This window comes from Pteropus alecto, unplaced genomic scaffold, assembly GCF_000325575.1.
Source record: "Pteropus alecto unplaced genomic scaffold, ASM32557v1 scaffold427, whole genome shotgun sequence".
Taxonomy (NCBI): Eukaryota; Metazoa; Chordata; class Mammalia; order Chiroptera; family Pteropodidae; genus Pteropus; species Pteropus alecto.
The window spans coordinates 423,113-444,271 of NW_006440618.1; the positions used below are offsets into that span (position 1 = coordinate 423,113).

The 21,159-nt window shown below is 45.4% G+C and overlaps 1 protein-coding gene across 1 annotated transcript in view; it reads left to right on the top strand.

Moving 5' to 3' along the window:
• The window catches only part of NXNL2 (nucleoredoxin like 2), an 8,599-nt gene extending 3,078 nt beyond the window's left edge, over nt 1–5,521 (top strand). The window contains exon 2 of the mRNA XM_006917266.3: nt 4,754–5,521. Within this exon, the coding sequence (XP_006917328.1) occupies nt 4,754–4,922 (169 nt within the window). The 3' untranslated portion in view covers nt 4,923–5,521. The remainder of the gene's footprint in view (nt 1–4,753) is intronic.
• The last annotated feature ends 15,638 nt before the right edge of the window (nt 5,522–21,159 follow it).

Here is a 21,159-nt window from a genome sequence, read left to right on the forward strand (position 1 = left end):
CTGTCTTGTGCTCCCATGCAGGCAGAGACCTGCTCAGTGGTGATGTCACGTAGATTTTGTGATTGTTTCTTGAGAACGCTTGTGCCCATTCGGGCTCAGCAGACCCCAAGGAGGCCTGGAGCAGAACGCCCTACCCCTGTTCTGGCTCTCACCACCGCCCCAGGCCATGGGCCAGGGAGACGGCACACCTTGGCTTCTAGGTCTACAGGTTTGGATTGGATGGGAAAAATAACTAGCCATGCTTCATTTCCTGGGTAGAGAACAGCTTCATTAGAGCCCTCGATGCTGTAGGGTAGGGTGCGTGTGCCAAGCTACTTGACCTGGTTCTCTCCAGCCCAGGGTTCCAGCTCTTCCTGGGCCTCCTGATGCAGCATGTCTCTGCCAGGCCCTAGATCCACTTAATCTGCAGCTGTCCAGTCCTTCCTGTCTTTCTACTCATTGCTACTTTCTTCAGTTAGGTCCTGGACCATTAGAATATTCTAACTGGTCCCTCTGGCCTTGGTGTCCCCATCTAAAGGACTTTTGTTCTCACACCTACCTCGTCTCATCAAAGATGGGTCTGGTTCTGCCATGCCCTATCACAGCTCTCCAGTGGTTCCCCAAGTTCCCGTTGCCCACAGGGCTCGGTCCACATCTTTCTCTGCCCTCCAGCAATTGACCACACTTGCCTCCCACCCCAGCCCTTTCCACCTATGTCTGTCCAGACTGGACAGCTGAAGTTGCAGAACACTCCGTATACTTTTCCATCTCTAAAGGTTGTACATGCCACAGTCCCCCAACCCTGGAGCCCCCTGGCAGCTTCTCCTCCTCCATGTGCCTGGGGACACCAGGAGCATTTCTGGCCTGGGAGGCCTATGCCCTTCATAGCTCGAGCTCAATGCCACCTGTTTAGGAGTGTGTGTTTGGAGGAGGAGCAGTCTCTTTGGCCCTAAGGTCAGACCAGACATTGTACAAAACTTGGCATCTGCAGGGTGCTTGTTGGCTGGATAATTGGAGCAAGTAGAGAGATTTGCTCTGTAACAGTTTGCTGGTAGATAAGATGTAAAGAGACTGGAGCCAGAAGTTGCCATGGCAACCTAGAAGTGATTGTGCCAGGGACAAGGATGCACTGCATTAGATGAAGCAGGGGCACCAACATTGCAACAGCACCCAGTGCTGAGGGCAAGGAGGAACTGGCCTCTTGGATTTCCCTGAAATGGTAAAAATGCTCAGTTATGGCTTACCTCTGTCCAGCGACAAGGTTCTCTCCTTTTCAAGGCACAGTCTAGTCTCTCTAGACACAGCTCAGCACCCAGAGGGGATTGAGATGACTCCACAGAAGGAGGGTGGTTATGTGCCTCTCTTGCATGGCTCCAAGGTTACAGTTGTCCCCAGGCAGAGGCTGCCAGTGTGGGGATTTAAAGGCCCACACTGGTGACTCTTTGAAAATAAACTGGAGCAACAAAAAGTAAATTCCAAACCTCCTCACTCCTCAAAACCCAGCTTGCCTCAAATCCCTCTAACTGCATCAGAGCTTGATTTAATGTTGCAACTGATTAAAACAACAATAACAACAACTCATAGCCTAAACAATGAAGGTTATAGATCTGCTTACTTGGAACAATCAGAAGCCAGGAGCTAGTGCGAGGCAGGTGGAAGGCCACTGAGGATTTTGTGGCTCTGCCTTCTGCCATGTCTGTTTCATGCTTAGACTGCAGCCAGTGGCTACCTGGCAAATCCAGCGTCTCCTCATGGTGACAGTGGCTGCTGTGTGTTGGGCTACATATCTTTACACCTTCCTCTTTCCCAGCACACAAGCAAGTGCTCGACAGAGTATCACTGGTTCTGAGCATGCTCCTTACTCATTTTTGTGCTGGTTAGGATAGCGAAGGGCCAAGGCCTGTGCTGACTGGGCAGATGGCCCAGCTGGAATCGGAGCTCAGTCCTTCTTACCCAATAAGAACAGCCAGCATTTATTGAGTGCTTACTATGCGCCAAGCCCTTAGCTAAGCTGTATATATATTAATCATTTTATCCTCCCAGCAACTCTAGAAAATGGGTGTAAGGAGGTTAACTAAGCTTGCCCAAGTCACACAGCTAGGTAATACCAGAAAGTGGAGGAGGCATGCTTTCCAAAGGAAGGTCATGGAGGCTGAGCCGAAAGCCACTGGCCTCTGTACTAACTGAGTTGTTGAGAGTACTGCCTCTCCTTCCACTTCCGCTTGCTCTTTCCCCCTCCTCCGTGTCCCATGAGTGGGATGGGGGGAAGAGATGGATACAGAAGGCCCTGGGAGGTTTGGCAAACTCGAGCAAGTGGGCTCCACCCCTACCATCAGGGGCAGGAGACTGCATTTCTGACAAGTTTCTGGATGTGGCTGCTGCTGCTGGTTCAGGGACCCCACACTCAGAGGTGCTACTGCTCTGGACATGCTGCCTAAAGGTCAGACTCTGGACCAGCGGCAGCAGTGCTGGAACTTGATAGGGACACAGAGGCTGAGTCAGGCTCTGGGTAGTCTCAGAGCCTCCAGGATTCCTCGCTATTCTCCATAAAGCCCATCAGGCTCCTCCTTGGGAGTAAGCCCCAAGGCCCTGGGTGGCAAAGCCCCAACCAGGCCACTGCTTCCTTTCCCGGCAGGGTAGGCCACATGCTTCACCCCTGCTGCCTAGAGTTAGGCGCTGATGTAATTCACCTGCCCACACAGCCAAACAAAGTATAGATCAAGCCACTGGCCATGTCCCTGCAGCTTTTGTGCAGAGTTATATGGGTTATTTCTCTTTTATATTTTGTTTTATGCCTTTGGTGAAAGCTAATTTCTTATGCGTTTCAAAATTCACGGGTTGTGCAGGATTCTTAAAACACTGGAGAAGGTCATCTCCTCTGCCACAGCTTTCATCAGCCCTGCCTGAGAGTTCCCAGAACTGCATGGCTGTGTGCGATGGATCCATTTGTCCCTTCAGTCTGCAGTTTGATCTGGATTTGTATCTACCCTCTTTGTGGTTTGGGTTTGTCGGTTTTGTGACAGTTTCATCAGGGCTGTCTCTATTGTGTCTTTCTCATTGTTCATGATCATTTTTATATAATAGTTCATATATTTTTCCCTCTCCCATTTTTTTCCTTCCTCATGTAAGTAGTGGACACGTGTGGACTGGTTTCCAGAAGCTGCTGGAGTGGTGGCCATATGCAGGGTTTTCTTCAGGATCAGGCCGTCAGGTAGTTGCTGTGTGTTTCGGGAGTGACAATGGCTGTCTGCCTGTATTACTGTCTTCCATTCTCCCTGGCCCAGTCTTCGCTCCATTTTTTAGTTTTTTCTAAGAACCAGGTTTAATTTTATTGCTCACCCCATTTTTATTCATTTCCTGTTTCAGTGATTTCGTTCCTCAATCTTCTTTATCCTCCTTCTACCTTCCTTGCATTGGTTCCATCATTACTTTTCTAACTTCTTGAATTAAATGCACAACTCATTCATCTAGAGGCCTTCTAGTTTTAGATAAGAGTCTGTAAAACCACAGCTTCCTAACTGTGCTGAATCATATCAGCACAGTTGGGCTCTGTACTATATTCCATATTGCTCTGCATTAATTATTTTGTAGTCTGTATTGCTATTTCACATACAATATATGGTTATGTGAAATAACCATATATTTTAAAAAATTACTTTTATTGGTTTCCATTTCCATTACACTATGGTCTGATTAAGTGGTCTGTGTACTGCTGATGATTTGAAATTTAGTAAGACCCCCTCTGTGACCAAGAGCTTGGCCAGTTTTCTCACTGTCTCATAGATGATTGTGTATACAGTACATTCTCCCTTTCTTGGGTGTAGGCACTATGTATGTTTTCCTGTTTGAGTTGAAATTTGCCTTTGATCTGGATGCCAGAAAATATCAGGAGGACCTTGGTAGAGATGTGAAGGGGAATAGTTGGTAACAGGAGGGTCTCAGGTGCATTTCTGCTTACTCAGATTCATAGTCCTGAGGGTGACAGATGAGGGAAATCAGATTACTGTTGATGTGAAGCCCTTGCAAGCTGGTTGTGGACACACAAAGGGGATTTTCATCAGCTGTCCTATCCTGAGGGCAATAATCCCTGTGAAGGGAGATTTGTGAAACTAAGAAGGAGGACACTCCTTTCCCTAAATAAACACAAATCATTGTGTAAAAAGGCCACTCACAGGGTTATGCTTGATGGTACAAGTAGCCAAGGAATGGTTCATCCATAATGTTGATCAGCATGTCCTTGAATTTGTAGGGCAGAAAGTCGAATAAGGCTTTGCATTTAGCTAGAACTCATGTAAATAAATCTTTTACCATTATGTGTACCCGATATTTTTCAATCCTCTTGAGATGTAGAGAGGGTTATTAATTTGGGGGGTTTAGTTGTGAGTTTAGAATTGCACCATGCAATACAATAGCCACTAGCCACAAGTGGCTTCTTAAACTTAAAGTGAACTGAAATGAAAGATTCAGTTCCTCTGGCACAGCAGCCACACTTTGAGGTCTCAGTTGTCCCCTGTGGCTGTGGCTGCAGTCTTGGGAAGCATAGACACTGAGCAGTCCCACCACTGTAGACATTTGTCAAGGTTAGCAATGGCGTGAAACTGGGCAACAACAAGAAGGAAAGAGGCTCAAAGGGGACCCACAGCGCAGAAGGAGGGCGCCTGGTGGGCGGGGTTCTGAGGCTTTGCACAGGGAAAGTCCTAGTTTCTTTGAAGATGTGGCAGCAGCCTCCCCTGCCCCCATGCTGACCCCTTGCCTGCCCTCTTCTCTCCCGCAGTGAGCTGAGGACCAGGTACCACATTACGGCCACCCCCAGGCTTGTGATCCTGAAACCCAGCGGGGAGGTCATCACCGACAAAGGGCGCAAGCAGATCCGGGAGCGGGGGCGGGCCTGCTTCCAGAACTGGGTGGAGGCTGCCGATGTCTTTCAGAATTTCTCCGCCTGAAGTTGGGGCTCTCCGGTGACCTGAACAGGTGTATGATACACCAGCTACTGCAGGGAGAACACGGTGCGGGAAGAGGAGGGAGTGGGTAAGTTCAGTTTATGTTAGAGCAGAAGCACTCAGCTCTGGCAAAAAGAAAACACTGCTCAGGAAGCATGCCCTCCCGTTTTTGTTCCCTTAGTCTTGCTTGTAGCTGTTTTTATTATTAGTAGTACAGCTTTCTCCACACAAGTTTAACTATGTTCACATTGAGCTATTGGAAATCTATGCAAAACATGTATTGATACAGGTTCTTCAGGTAAAGTAATATATTTATTGATGCATTTGCTGGAGATCTATTTATTATAAGGATATGCTTTTACAACTACATTTACTACTGAAGTTTGAAGAATTTATATGCTTTAATAAACAAACATTTCCACTGGAGCCCTCTGATTTCCTTTTTTCTCCTGGCAAACCAAGTGTTCTTATGAGGAAGGCGAAGCTCTCGGGAAATGCTGCTCTCAGATGCTTTGTTCTATTTCTCAAAGAGGGTAGTTTTTAATTATGAGTCTTCTTGGTTTTTTTTCTTCTCTTTGTTTTCTTTTCTCACATTTGTTTTTCATAGCATCATAATATCCTAGACAGAAGTGAAAATTTCAAGGCTGTGTAGTCATATCTTCAAGATCAAACCTCAGCATCTCCTGAAAGATGCAGGTGGCTCCAGGTGAACAAAAGCCCACACACAGCATTTGCTAATATTAAGAGGGGAGCCTTCGGGGTTCCAGTTTCTAGCCCTGGGCCTTTCTTCTGGCTGTCCCACATGGCCAGGCCCCTCGCTCCTTCCCAACTTTATTGTGATCAATAAAATTGGAACCCTGAAATACCTATACCCACTGCTAACCCAGCCCCCATCTACCACCCCACTGAGATCGCTGGGTCCCTCAGCTGGAAATTGGAGCAAAGCTGTCCCTTGTAGGACTCAGGAATCCCTGAGTTCCCCTAAGATACCTTGTGCAGAGCAGTGCGGGTCAGAGTGAAGAAGGTGCTGGGTTCCTCCTGTAAATGGGGGGGTGAGATCTGAGTCCGCAAAGGTGAGACCGCATTGTTGGCTTAATCGGAGCAGAGCTGGCGACTCCATGGTTCAGTCCCTTTGCCCTCCCTCCTCCTTTCTCTGTCAGTCCAGTTGTCTCCACTGGAGACTAAGACCCAGCATTACTGAGATCCATGGATTGACTAAAGACGTAGTTGATGGAGTTGACTAGGTCATTATTTGCCCCAGAAATACTGCTCTTAGGAATAGTACATGGGCTACTCATTTAAATGTGATATTTTTTTCCAGCTTTGTTGAGATATAATTAATAAACAAGATTATGTGAATTTAAGGTGTACAATGTGCTGATTTGATACACATATATATATGGCAAAATGATGACCGCCATAGCTCAGCTAGTGCCTCTGTCCTGTCACATGCTTACCATTTCTTTTTTTGTGGTGAGAACATTTAAGACCTAATTATGGCATTTTATTGATACATTCTTGGGGGTGAGTGGGCATTTCTTGTGGGTGGGATGTCCACAAACTGTGCATGTGTGTAACCACAACCACAGACTTCTTAAAAGCTGGAAATACATCCCTCTTGATCAACATGCTTGTAGCTGCCACATTGCCTCTGTGGGCTGGAACAGTATGGCTGCAGCCTGGGGTGCTCAATGGGCTGTGTGTGTGCTGGGTTCTTGGGCACCTGGAGAAAGGAAAGGCCTTGGGCAGAGGCCATTCCACAGCCGCACCGACTATGCAGGCATGTGCCTTCTCCCCCAGGGTGTGGCCCAGGCTGGGAGAGTGATGCATCATTTATGTTATGTTGTTACCAGAAGATATTTGTTTTAATAACGTCCCTAACAATTAATTTTCTTAATTCCAGGCAGAGTATATTGAGCCTTCTGTCGGGGAACTGTTTGCTGTTTGTAACTGGTTGCTATTTCTACACATGCCTTTTTGCCACTTATAGTAACAATAACGAAACACACTCATTGTGAAAAATTAGGGGAAAAGGCCTGTCTTCCAGAGGTGAAGCCACTCCTGGTGTTTTAGTACATGTATTTGTCCCACTAGAGTGACCCATCATTGTTTTCCCTGCGACGACTCACTGATTTCCATCCTCACCCTACGGCCCTGAAGCCTGTGTGTGGTCCTGGACCACTAGTGGCAGCGCTACTCTTCACCACCGTAAGTGCAGTGGGGAGCTTATGAGACATGCAGCATCACGGCTGTTGTGGTCACCTTGGGCACCCTTCACAAAACACTGCAGACATTTATTTCTCACAGCTCTGGAAGCTGGAGTTCCAGATCCAGGTGCCAGCCTGGTCGTTCTGGTGAGGGCTTTTTGCTGCTTACAAATGTTTGCCTTCTTGATGTGTACTCACGTGAACAGAGAGCATTGGCATCTCTTCTTACAAGGGCACTAATCCCATCACCAGGCCCCACCCTTGTGACCTCATCTAAATCTAATCACCTCCCAAATACTTCATCTCCAAATACCAGCACATTGAGGATAGGGCTTCAACATGTGAATTTTAGGGGCACACAGACCATAACAGTTGCTCCACCCCGACCTGAATTCCTCCAGTGGGGAGGGAGTCTAGGGTCTTAAAGACCTTATGAACAGATCTCATCGGTCCTAACATGTGCCATGTTTTTACTTCAAGGGGCTCAGTCCTTAGAGGATTCTCTGATGTAAATGAGTTGGTTCCCATTCCCCAGTGCTGGCTGGGGTCAGTGTGTGTGGGCTATAAAGTCAAATTCCCCCACCCCCCGCTCCCACCTTCACTTGTACAGCTTCCGAAGATTTCTTCTTGTTGTTCCTTCCTTTGTTTTTCCATCACTTAAAAAAACCCTTGTGCCATCATTTTAATGTCTGTCAGGGAGTGAGTTTACATGCATGTGTTCAAGCTGCCTGTTTGCCTGAGAGTTGAGAAAAGTTCATTTTAAGTTTGCAACCACACAAGGAAGTTTCCTTTTAAAATTTTATTTAATTTAGCGAACTGACAAATGCTGTGTTAAGTCTAGTTTTCTGCTTTAATCATGAATTTCCTATTTTTACACTGTCTCCGCAATTGTAACTGCATGTTCAGTGTTATTTCTGCAATATCTCTCTGACTGTCTTTAGAGAATGAGAAGGGAAGCAGTCGTGCTGGTTGAACTCAACCTCTTCATACCCGAAGTGGAGAATGCTGGAAAAGCTGCCCTTGACTAAGATCTAAGGATGATTTTAATCCTGGTGTAGCTAGATGTGAATCTTAGGTCTAAAATCCTGGCTGATATCCCTCTACTTCATGTGAAACCCATGGTACGTTGGCACAGTCTCTCTTAAAGAACAAAATCCTGGTTGGCAATAGTAATTACAAAGGAATTTCACTGATTACTTGTATTGTTTGAAAAATAATTGCGAAGATTCATTCTACAACCCAAGACTGCACATCTAAAACTCTATTCCCCAAATCTCCCCCCAAATCTCTGTCCACTTCCACAGGTCAGCCCATACAGCTCTGTTCCCCATGCCCCTTCTCTCTCAATCCCTTGTCACACAGCATGTTTTAGTGTCCCTGGTTCAGTTTGTATTGTTTCCTTGTTATCCTGCGTGTCCTCACATGGGAACTGGGATGACCCAGAGGGCTCTTCTTTGTGGCTGGAGGAGGTGACACATCTTACAAGGTAAGGAGGACGTTCTCTATCTGGCTGCAGAGTGACAGGGAGAAGGGTAGACAGGGACACGACAGACTTGATACGTCATATCAAGATCTCTTATTTGGGTAAATAGAAATCTCTGGAATTAAGACCTCATGATTTTTGGGGTCAGCATCCTCAGTGACTAGGCGTAAATCATTTTTTCTCATGTTCTTTTACTCCCCTTTTTTCTTTTTATGAAAGAGAAAAATCATTTTATTCTCTTTTCCTTACATATGCATCATGATGACTTCATCTGTTATTAACAATCATCTTCTGTTTAGGGAAGAAATGCATTATATTAATACAAGTTTTTGGATATTAATTAACTCATTTGACAAGCATCTGGTGCTTGTCAAGCATCTGGGCTGGCAGACATTTAACGTGACATTAAATAGTCTGTGATGAGGGTAATGATGGAGCGTGGGCTCAGGCTCAGGGATGAGAAAGGAGGGTGGAGTTGACAGAACCTGCAAGGAGAGCTGCCCACAGATACCAGGTCCTTCGATCAAGATCCCAGCACCCGCTTCCCCTGCGAGCAGGCCTGAGGCTGTTCACAGGGGTGCTATTATTTCTTCACGGTGACAGCAAGCATCTGCTGAGTCGGACCAATGGATAATCTCTCTGCGTTGGAGGGAGTCATTCAGTAATATTTCTGCATTGCAGAGCCCTAGGTATGATAACAATATAAAGGACGGGGAATTCGCCCAGGACAGTGGTCTGTGCTTGCACCCCTCCCCGCTCCTTGCAGAGCAGGCTGTGTTCCATGCATGACCTTTTCTTCAAGACAGACTCACAAGCATCCTATGTGAGGCCGGCACTGGGCTTTCTTGGAAGAACCAACGTAACTAATTGACTGAAATAAAGCCACAGGTCAACAGCACTCTAGGCTTATAGAGTACAGGAAGAGAGAGGCAACAGTTTTAATTGGGAAATATCTTTGCAGGTTCCTGTCTTATCTATAAGTCTCACCTGACCTCTTCCCTCTCCCACCTTTAAAAGGGATCAGGATACTGAAGACATGGGTGGCTCCCCTCTGGGGGGCACCACAGCCACCTTCGGAGTTTCCAAGGTAGAGGTTCCTGGCACAGCAAGGCCCACTGCACTAGGATTTCTGGAGCGCTGACACTGTGAGGATGTTGATGAAACAGACATAGAAACACCTAAACAAACTGTCGTGCTGTCAAAGTTCATCCCAATTTGCAGACTCGATGAACTTCAAATGTTCTTTCGTACTTCTCAGTGTTCAGGTGGTTGGCACTCAGCAATAGCCCAGGACAGGCATGGGAGTCACCTAGCTCTGGGAGCTCAGCCTCATCCTGAAACAGACCCCAACTGGCCACAGCAGTTACAGATGTACTTCCAACTCTTACCCTACCCAGAGGTGCTATGGTGAAAACCAGAAAACAGACAACAGTAACCTCCTCCATCCAAGAACCTTCGAGTCAGGAGAAGAACGTAATTTATGGGAGGGAATAGTTCATCCTTCTATGTTATAAGCCAAGGTCTCTCTCTCCTTCACATTTCAGGAAATCCTGTCAGCCCTTTGTCCACCGCTGCTTCGTTCAGCAGATGTCATTGGAGAACTTGTTCAATAGGAGGATGACTGTGTCTCTCCTTGCCAGGGCTTCCCAAGACCTAAGTCCAAAGGGGAACAGGCAGGCCCTCTGGCCCCAGGTGACAGGTCACTCAGTGTTCACAGGACCCCTGTCTCTACCTTCAGTCTCTTGACACCTATATCAGTCAGCTCGGGCTGTGTAACAAAGCACCACCAACTATGTGGCTTAAACAGCACACACTTATTCTCTCATAGTCCTGGAGTTGAAAGTCTGAGGTCAAGGTGTTGGCAGGGTTGGTTTCTCCTGAGGCCTTTCTCCTTGGTGTGTAGATAACCATCTTCTCCCTGTGTCCTCACATGGTCTTCCCTCAGTGACTGTCTATGTCCTAATCTTATAAAGATACCAGACAGATTTGGATTAGGCCCACACTACTGACCTCATTTTACTCTGATTATCTTTTAAAGGTCTCATTTCTAAACACAGTCACATTCTTAGGTCCCTGGGGGTTGGAGCTTCAGCATATGAATTTGAGGGGAGAGATACGACTCAGGCCATAGCAGCACCCAACACTCAACCTCCTGAAAGTGCTCTACACTGGGCAAACAGATACGTCTGCTTGCAGCTAACACATTCTGAGTTTCACAGCAAACATAGACAACGCAGAAACAGAAGGAGAAAAGGGTCCAGCTAGCCTTTGGCTCTTGCCCTTCAGGACCATCTGCTCCCCTGTCCTGCCCTCCTGAGGTGGTCTCTGGGATGTGGGGACAGGGAGCTCAGGGCCTCTGCTCGGGGCCAGGCAAGTGAGCCAGGGGCCAGGATGTTGTGGCTTACAGGTGACATGACAAGGGCTTCAACACCACGAGGAATAACAGCAGCTCTCTGGAGGCTAATTTTAGGCAAACCTAAGATGCTGAGCTCTACTGAGACCCCAGAGAAAGGCCACATAGGAGATCTTCCTCAGAGACATGGAGCTTCACACGTAGCAGTCTCGGTCCTCCACAACCAGCTGGCCTCTACTGCTTGCTCCTCCAACGACAATAGCAATAGTAGTAACTGCAAAGGGCTTGCTGGTTCCCAGTTCTGGGCCTCAGCTGTGTGCACAGAATCCCTGCCCTGCCTCCCAGATGGCTCACTGCCTCCCCGGCCCACTCTCCTGGCCACTTTCACACCCCATACTGAGCAACACCACCGAGTTGTTGCAGGTTTGAACAAGCAAGTCTTGGGAACTGAAAGAGTTTGACTTGAATGGGACATTCAGAATGCAGTGTTTGAGACCAGGAGGTCTCTAACACTTTTTCAGGTTAACTCAGCCAAGTTGGGTGGGCCTTCCCAGAGTGGTGCAGCCCCTTCAGGCCTTTAGAGGGAGGTGGAGGACCTGCATAAGAATCATTGTCCCCAGAAGAAAGCCAGAGCTGGCAGAAATTGTGCACAAAGGGAGCCTGCAGCTTTCTCTAAGAATAATTGCAGAGTCTCCCTGTCTTTCATCATCAGGAAATCTGAAGGCAAATCTCCACGTGGTGGTTTAAACCATTTCCAATAAATTCTGGCCTTAGTGAAGATATTTTTAAAAGTCTTGGTCACTTTCTATGGGACAGCCCCTCTTGGACCAGCTGGACACATCTACCTGCCAGTTCTGGCCTCGCCTCCCCTGGGCCCAACTTCCCGACAGAGATGAATCTCCCAGCATTCATCCACATTCCACCAGCCATGTGCTTCTGCTTTCCCAAGGTGTTTGCTGAAAAGGTTCAGACACTCTCAGGCATGGGGTCTTGGATCACTGCAGAGCCCTCAAGTGCAGGAGAGGGCTACGGGCGTGAATGTCAGGCAGGGGATTTCCTTCCCATGTTAGAAAATCTCTGACTAGCTCAAGAATTACATAAACAAAACCCCGAAAGCATAGGTGATAAATAGAGCTTTTATGACTCTGGTTTACATTAAAAATGAATATTTCTGAGACAACTAATGGCCAAGTGACTAAGAGAAAAGACATTTACAATGATGAAAACAACAAGAGGCTCCTCCCACATTGACCGCAAAGCTGCCACATGCAACAAGAAAGGACAGTGGGGAATGTGCAAAAGGCACGAACAGGTGAGTGACAGAAGAGGGGACCCAAGAGGCTCACAGTCTCCAGAAGAGATGCTAGCCTTCATTAGTCATTGGAATGATGAATTGCAAAAGCCCATCTGTACATGCATGGCCATGCCGCCCATCGCTGGGACAGCGTGGTAAACCACGGTAGTGGCCCCAGAGTGGGATATGCAGCAGTTAGAGGCCACAGATTAGATGTTCAAATATTGCAACAGAGGAGTGGAAACCACCCTCTGCATGTCAGACAGAGAAGAGCATGTAGGACACCTTGATTCTGCAGGTCTTGGGAAGCTGAATAGCAAAGAGGATGCAGAAAGCTGCTGGTGACAGGCCTGGGAGCGTTGCAGCTGGTCCCTTGGCTCCAAAATCAGTGTCGAGTGCAGGAGGCTGGTCTGGGGCTGGGAGACAGGTGGTCAGTTTCTAACATGTTCCATCAGTGACCTGAGCACACAGCAGTATGGATGGCAATTAAGTCACCATTTTGAATGAAGAAAGCAAAACACAGACCGAGGTATAAGGTGGGTATGCAGCATTATCATTATATCTTTGAAAACATATGCACACATGAGAAAACCCCACACGCGGTGCAAGACACATGCAAACAAGTGTCTGCACAGCAAGACCATTAGAGTTCCTTGTGCTGGAGAAGGGGCATGGACATAAAAAGAAGCATAAATATATGAGCAAATAAAAACTAGAGGCAAGCCTCCTGTTGAACTATAATACTGTATCTCACATCTCTTCCCAAAATTTAAAGCCCACTGAACAAACCAAAGTTTGATCGCAGCCTCGCCCAGCAGAATGACTCAGTTATGAAGATTGCCAGATGCCAAATGTAGGAGACCATGCAAACAGCTGAAGCCTACACCTCTGGGAGTGTAGACGATGCCGTCATTGTGGAAACTGGTCTGATTTTGCGGAAGCTGAAAATTTGCATACCGTGTGGGCCAGGAATTCCAAGGCTTATCCCAACAGAGCCTATGTCACCAAAAGACACAAACTAGAATGTGCATAGCAGCACTATTTGTAACAGCCCAAAACTGGGAGTAGCTGATCACCCAGCAGTAGCAGAGTGGGTACATCGTTTGTAGTATATTTACACAGCAATGACCTGCAACTGCACACAACCGTAGAGCCGAATCTCAATTAACATGGAGTAAAAAGCACATGATGTATGTTTTCATCTAGATAAAGTACAGAAACAGTGAAATTCATCTGTGCGGTTAGCGGTCAGGGTAGTGATTGCCCTGGGGGAGGGGCTGGAGGTGAAAGGGCACATAAGTGTACACTGGGGTGCCGGTGACACGGGTATGGGCATCAGGTGAAAATCCATCAAGTTCATTAAAAATAAGAAAATAAAAGACAAAGAAAAAACACAAACCAGTTTAAATTGTAGTAGGGCATTAAGAGAAACACGAATAATAGAACAGATGGCAGAGGAAATTTGGCTTATTGACAAAATGTTAAAATAAAAATGGACTGAGGGCTCTCCATGTGTGGGGCTGAGAGCAGGATGCAGACATAGAGAATGACCTGCCCCCTTGCTTGCAACACCTTGCACAGATGCACAAGCACATGCATGGCAACGCCCTATCTTAATCATTCTGTAGCTTGTATTTCTCATGTCACAGTATCTGTTGCTGATTACTTAATGCTTGTACACTGAGATCTTCTCACAACTTCCCATTGCTTAGGTCAAAAGTCTGGGAACCATCTCTAATTTCTGCTTTTCCCTGGCATTCCACCCCTGGCTCCTCAGAAGGCTCCCACCTCCAACCATCCACCCCTCTCTTGTCCACCATCAGCCCCTCCTTCAGGGCCCCTTGGTTAGTCACTGCTGTCCCCTGGTTGAACTCCCAGAGTCCACTTCAGACCTCCTGGAATGTGTTATCCACACAGCAGCTAGAATGGTCCTTTTGATGTTGAAATCTGATTATGTTATTTTTCTGCTTCTCAATACCTCAGACTAAAGCCCAAATTCTTCTCCTGTGACCAGCCCGCTGCTCTCCTGTTTCTCTGCACCTCACTCTCATCAACCTCTCCTTCTCTCCCTAGAGTATCCTTCTCCATCTCTTCGTGGTACCCATGCTTTCAAATCATTCATGCCTCTGCCCAACAGCTCCTCAGAGGCTTCTTCCCTGACCACTCTATTTCAAACGTCACACACTTCTTATTGTTATCAATCTGTCTAGCTGTCTATCTATCTAATCTATCAGTTATCAATAATTTATATATATCAGTCTATCATATCTATCCTCTCCCCGCCCCCATCTATCATCTATCTGTATATTGTCTTTCTCTCCATACAGAATGTAACCTCCTTGAGAGCAGAAATTCCATTCATGTCTGATTCATAGAAGTGGTACATAATAGATGTTTTGTAATTATTTGTTGAATTGCCAAATTCTTTTTAATGTCTATTCAACATGTTCATGTGTGAGCATACTATACATTATTCTGTCCAGTCCAGATTGGTTAAGTGAGCATCCTTGTACATATGCCTTCCAGCATTCTTGTTGGCTACTGTATGAGACAGCACGAGCGAATTCACACTCAGAATTCAGCTTCCATATCTCTGTCCTAGACTTGGTCACATGGCTGCACCTGAGTAAGAGAGTGTCTGCAATGTCATCTCTCCCGTCTAGCCAGTTGCCCAGTTCTGAACTGGGGGCCAAGCAGGACACAGGCCTGGGGCCACTGCTGAAAGAGCTTGGGACCCTGGGCCCCAGGGGTGGTCAGCAGTGGGGCCACAAGCCAAGACTTGAAGAATTGCCTTCGCTTGTGTTTCTTTCCATATTTATATACATTTGAGTCTCTTCCAGGTTTCTTCCTGGTCTCTCCATATTATATACTCATCCATTTGTCATATGAAATTATTTCAATTCCTATGTCATTATAACCTGTTTTAACATTTGTTAGAGATAATCTTCCATTGTTTTCTCTTATTTTTCACAATTTCCTCGGGTATTCTCATATATTTATTTTTTCCACAATAAGCCAAGCATCGATATCTCATTTAGAAGAGAATCCTGTTGTCTTGATGTGAATCCACATTTAATTTACAATTTGTTTGATGATAACTGACACTACTCCATTATTGAGCTTCTATCCAACGATGAAAGATGAGATCTGCTGGCCTTTTATTCTAGTTCGTTTTCCATCTCTCACTGCAGTCTTCATTTCACTACACAGCCTTGCATATTTCTTGTTTTCAAGATGTGTTTTCACCTTTCATATCTTTTCACATGTATTTGTCACTGTTGCCTTTATAAAGAGAACTCTTTCTTCTTTGTTTCTCCCTCTGTCAAGCTAGTTTTGTTTACGTATAGAAAAGAGACTCCTTCAGCATGCGCTGGATCACCAGCCACCTTAACTCTTCTGTAGTGCTTCAGTTGTGTCTGGATTTCCTGAGCCTGTGGCGGTACCATCTTTCAGTAATAATGACTTTGCCTTCTTCACAACTTTTGTCTCTTTTTTTCTTCTCCTACCTTAAACTGACATGTGATAATAGCAGAGCCATCATGAGAATGTTTCTGGTGTTTCACTATCAAGTTTGATACTTGTTTTTGGTTTGAGATATGCTTTTTAAAAATCATAATAAGAAAATATCCACTTATTGTTATTTTCAAATTAAGTCAGGAATGGATGCTGAATTTTTTTAAATGCTATTTTAGCTTCTCTGCAGATGTGGGTTTCTTCTTTTACATTAATATGGTGAATTATGTTAATAAACGTCCTATTTGAATTATCCTTACTTTCCTGAGGGATAAATCCTGTTTGTCCATGGTTTATTATTATTTTAATGAGCTTTAAAATGAAATTTGCTACTATGTTATTTAGGCTCTTTGCAGAGATAGTCATATCCAGTGTCACTCATTGTATGCTATCATTTCATCTCTTTCGTGCACACAGGTCTTATTGTTCCTTGAGATAGGCTACCTGTTTTTGTAGATTTCCCCAGGATACAGACCTTAGGCACATTCCGACATTTTCCACTCACCATTGTAGTTTGCACTGGGCAGCTTTCATAGGTGTAACTTTTGGTTTTGTACTTTTCAAAAAGTGGGTTTATCTTTTAGACAAATAGAGAGTATGTAACCAGGCTGTTCGGGGTTTAATTCTTTATTTAGATGTAACCTCTCGAGTGCTCCTGTTCATGTCATCAGGCCTCAACTTTCTCATCTGTAAAATGGAGATATTACAACATCTTTCTCATAGGCCATGAGATTGAACAGATTAATAATATTCTCAGAATTCTAAGCATAGCATTCAGGACACAGTAAACATTTTGTAAGTGTTGGCTATTATTTATTTGTTAGCTTCAGAGAATGTCAGGTTTAACTGGAGGAACCCAATCCTGGCTTGATGTCTTCAAATAGCTGGAGCTCAGAGCTGTAGGGGCATGGTAGGTGCCTTAGTTATAGAAAGGAGGACTGAGGCCAGTGAGTGGGAAAATCGTAGAGGCCGCTATGGTAGTTTGCAGACTTGGAACTGGTATTTTCTTTCTGGTTGAAGCCCTCTTTCTCTCCTCCTGCGGTTTGGGGCTCTCTGCTTCCTCAGTGGTCAGAGTGCCATGCCAGTGAGCAGGACCTGCCATGAAATGTGGGATGCGGCATTTGGCTGTGGAAGAGCTGCTATTTTCAAGCAAGGGTGGGATTAACTCAGTACCAACTCCCAGGTCAGTGGGGTTTAGTCTTATCTGTGTCATTAATTCATCAAAGACTTGGCTCCGTCTGGTGGAGCTACTGAGTCCCCACGTGGAGCCTTGAGAACATGGAAACATCCTGCCTAGTAAACTGCTGCCTCAATGAGACTTGAGGTTCAGGCCACAGGCTTCCCTCAGAATTGCTCCCCACAAACATCTATAGAGAGAGACCTCAGGCAGAGGAGGGGGGAAGATCACAACTATTCAGAGAAAATCATTTTCCTCATCACAAGACACTCAGTCAGGGTTTTGAAATGAGCGATGAGAGTTTGGTTACAGAGTGCCTGGCTTGGTATCCTGGCCACATCGATTCCGCTTTACAGACCTGAGTGGTCTCTGGTCATCCAATGAATGGAAAAGGCAAGTAGATGTCCAGAGACGTGATGTGTGCCCCTAGTGAGGGTGCGTTCTTCCATCCAAGTAGCATGCAGAGATGGTCTCTGAGAGAGAAGTCAGTGGGACTTTCACAGTGGAGTCTGGGGATCAGAGACAGGACAGGGAGAAGATACCACCCATCCCTTTTGGAGCCAATGAGGATTAGAACCTGGAAGCTGGAAATGACTCTAAGGCAGTAAGTGGAATCTTACTGCGAGGGAAGTAGACATCAGGTCAGGTGAGTGTGACTGATGCCAGGCATGTGATTTCAGGTGGAGGGCTGTTTCTCACAGGGCTTGGGGTTGGGCCAGTGGCCTCCATGGATGCCCTGTGGCTGGAGACCTTCTGGTTTGGGTTGGGGGTAAGGGCCTGCTCTTGTCTGTTCTTGTCCTGAATTCCCTGCATGGAACTTCTAAATCCTTGGAATTTCCTAAATGATATGAGTGTCTTGCTATTCATGAGCCCTTGGACCACATAGAAGTTTGTGCTAACAAGGTGGCTCATGGTGGACCCATAGTCAGTTTAGGGTGGAGGATGGCCATGCAGAAAGACTAACCACATGATTAGAGGGTTGGGGTTTTGAGCCCATGACATCGATCCAACTTTCCAACTTCCAGAGGTGGGGGCAGCTGGAGATTGAGGTCATGTCTATGTAGTGAAACCCCAGTGAAAACTCTGGACACTGAAGCTCAGTGGTGCCTTCTGGTAGTAAACATGTAGATGGGCTGGGACAGGATGCTGGCCAGGTTCCTTAGGAAGAGGATTCAGAGACACTGTGTTTGGGACCCTCCCAGACCTCTCTCTCTGGATCTCTTCATTTGCCTGGTCATGGTCTATATTCTTTATAATAATACTTACTCATCAATATAGCATCTTGCTGAGTTTGTGAGCTGTTCTAGTAAATTATCCGACCCTGGAATCATGGAAAGTCCTTAGATTGGTAGCCAGTGGGACTGAATTGTGGGTAGTCTGGAACTCCCAAAGTGTGCTGACATCAGAAGTAAGGACAGTACTTTTTGGAACAGTGCCTTCTAACATGTGAGGTCTGTGTTAACTCTGGGTGTTTAGTGCTAGAATCAAATTGCAACACAGCAGGTGAGGGGTGAACAGAAGAGTTGGTGTCAGGAAAAAGTGGAATTAGCTAGAATGACCCTGGATCACTGACAAATGTGGTTTGAAGAGAGGAAGAACAAAAGGGAGATGGGGATGAGGAAGCTTTGATGCTTGGGTGTCCACCTGGTCTGCACCCATGGTTTAGAGGAGCTGCTATGTTGAAGTCTGTTACTGGAGGTAAAAGTTGCCAATGGAATTTAGAGATGATGGATCCAAATTCTGGGGAGCTGGTCCACTGATTCCAATAGAAATGAATGAATAAGAATTAAAATAAGAATGAATGAATAAAAATAAATAAATAAGAAAATGCAAACTAATAGGAAAAGATAAAAAAATACAATCTCTTGATTATTGTTATACATGATAATTCAAATGAGAGTAAGAGATGGGCCAAGCTTAGCTTGTGACCAATAAGAATGACAGCCTCTGTTTCAGAACTCCAGCTGAAGGATGTGTTGAGGATATGGATATAGGCCTAGCTCAAATTACAGCCTCTAGTCTCAGATCCATTTCTATAGGAAAAAGGTGTGCTGGAACAACAAGTAACGAAGGTGGCTATGATCGCCAAAGTAATGGGGATAGGCAGAGGGTGGTGTCATGAGGTTTGTGCTAGATCAGTGGAATCCTTAAACAGTTGTTAAGAAGTGGAGTGAATAGAGCAGCCATTGAAGCTCAAAATAGAGGTCTTAACGCAAACTCTAGGAGGTCAAGTGGACCAAAGGGAGCCCCTGCTGGTCCCCCAACATTGAAGGCCGTAAGCAAATCTGTTTTTTTTTCACCTAGTTTGGAGGAATTTGGAAAGATTTAAGCCAAAAATGGCAATAAGAGCTTGACCTATAATCACTTGGGGGTGATGGTACCACAATTCAATCAATAGAAAGATTGACAAAAGGGCCAGAGTCCCTTGGCTCAGTCTCCGTTGGGGCACATAAGTGGTCAGGGATAGAGAAGTTTCTTGGACTCCATGGCATGAGATGAAAGTCAATTGTTGAAGTTGCAAGGGAGGCTACAGTTACACAGAGAGAATGCAGAAATGCAAGGGTCAATAAGGAGGAAGTTTGGATGAAAGTTGGAAGGTTTAAATAGGCTTTATGTAAGTAAATTGTGTCCTTTCACCTTTCTGGGAATAGATATTATATCTGACAAGGGAACATATCCCCTACCTGGGAACCTGGTGTTGTAAAACCAAAGCCCATGGGTGAAGTCCTAATGGGGCACCAGTTAAAAATACAGGGACCGATGGATTAAGGTAAAAATCTGGACAAAATCTGATGTGTCTGAACAGGCTTTTTGTGAAGTGGCTGCATCTCTTTTACCTGAATGTGTGATGGGAATGGATATTTCCTCTGCCCGGTATTGTAGAACAGTAGGCAGGTACATCTGTTCCTCAGGCAACATTAATTGGACATGTGAGTGGGAACAGACAAGATTGCCTGAGCCTTCACAGGTTGTTAATTTCAAACAGTGCATAATAGAGGCTGGAGTGCTGTGTGAGCAAATTCTCTACAGTAAAGAGCCTTGTGTGGGACTTAGATGAGGCTATAACAAAAGCCTGTGAGCGCCACCCAGCGACGTCTACTGGGACTTTGGACAAGAATTTCCATGTGAGGGGCAATGACTGCTTGCCATCCGACATTAATTGAAACTACTCTGTGACTGAAGGACATAATCTTGAAATCTGAAACACCCAAGAAGTATTGGGTAATATCTGAGAAATGGTCCTTTAGGGTGGTTAATGCCCGGTAGAGGATCATGCTGCCTGGGGGGCGACGAGAGTCACTCGGCGTAATTCATGAGCAGGCTGTCAAACTCCCAGAAGTGGAGTGGTGACAGCCAAGGCTGGGTAAAGAAGAGAGGGGAGTTGTTTAATAGATATGAAAAAGTTCTGGCGATAGATTGCACAACAATGTGAGTATACTCAGCACTACTGAACTGAACACTTAAAAGTGCTGAAGGTGATGAAATTTATGTGTGGAGTATTTTACCACAATCAAAAGAAGAGATGACCTGTATAGGTATTTCTCCAAAGAAGATACACACGTGGGCAATGAGCACATGAAAAGGTGTTCAATATGATTAGTTATTAGGGAAATGCAAATTAAAACCATAGAGAAGGACCACATCACAGCCACTAAGCCACTGTAATAAAGATGATGGTTAAGAAGAAATGAGGGGAGGACTGGAGACACTGGGACTTTCTGCTTCTGGGATGTGAGATGGTATAGCCTCTTTGTAAAACAGTTTGATTATTTCTTTAAAAAGTGAACATAGACTGACCACATGGTTCAGCAACTCCTCTTGTATACTTACACCCAGGAGAACTGAAACATATGTTCATGGAAAAACTTGTGCACAGATGTTCATAGCAGCACCATTCATGAGAGCTAGACAGTGGGAACAGCCCAAATACCCATCAACTAATGATTAAACAAAATGTGGTGTATACATACACTGAATATTATTCAACAATAAAAAGGATCGGAGTACTGACACAAAGTAGAGGAACCTTGAAAACGTGCTTAGTGACCATATATTGTATGGTCACTAAGATGAACCTTGAAACGTGCTTAGTGACCATATATTGTACGTGCTTAGTGACCATATATTGTATGGTCACAAATGACCATATATTGTATGATTCTATTTATATGAAAATGTTCAGAATTTGAAATCTGAAGAACAGAAATAAAGT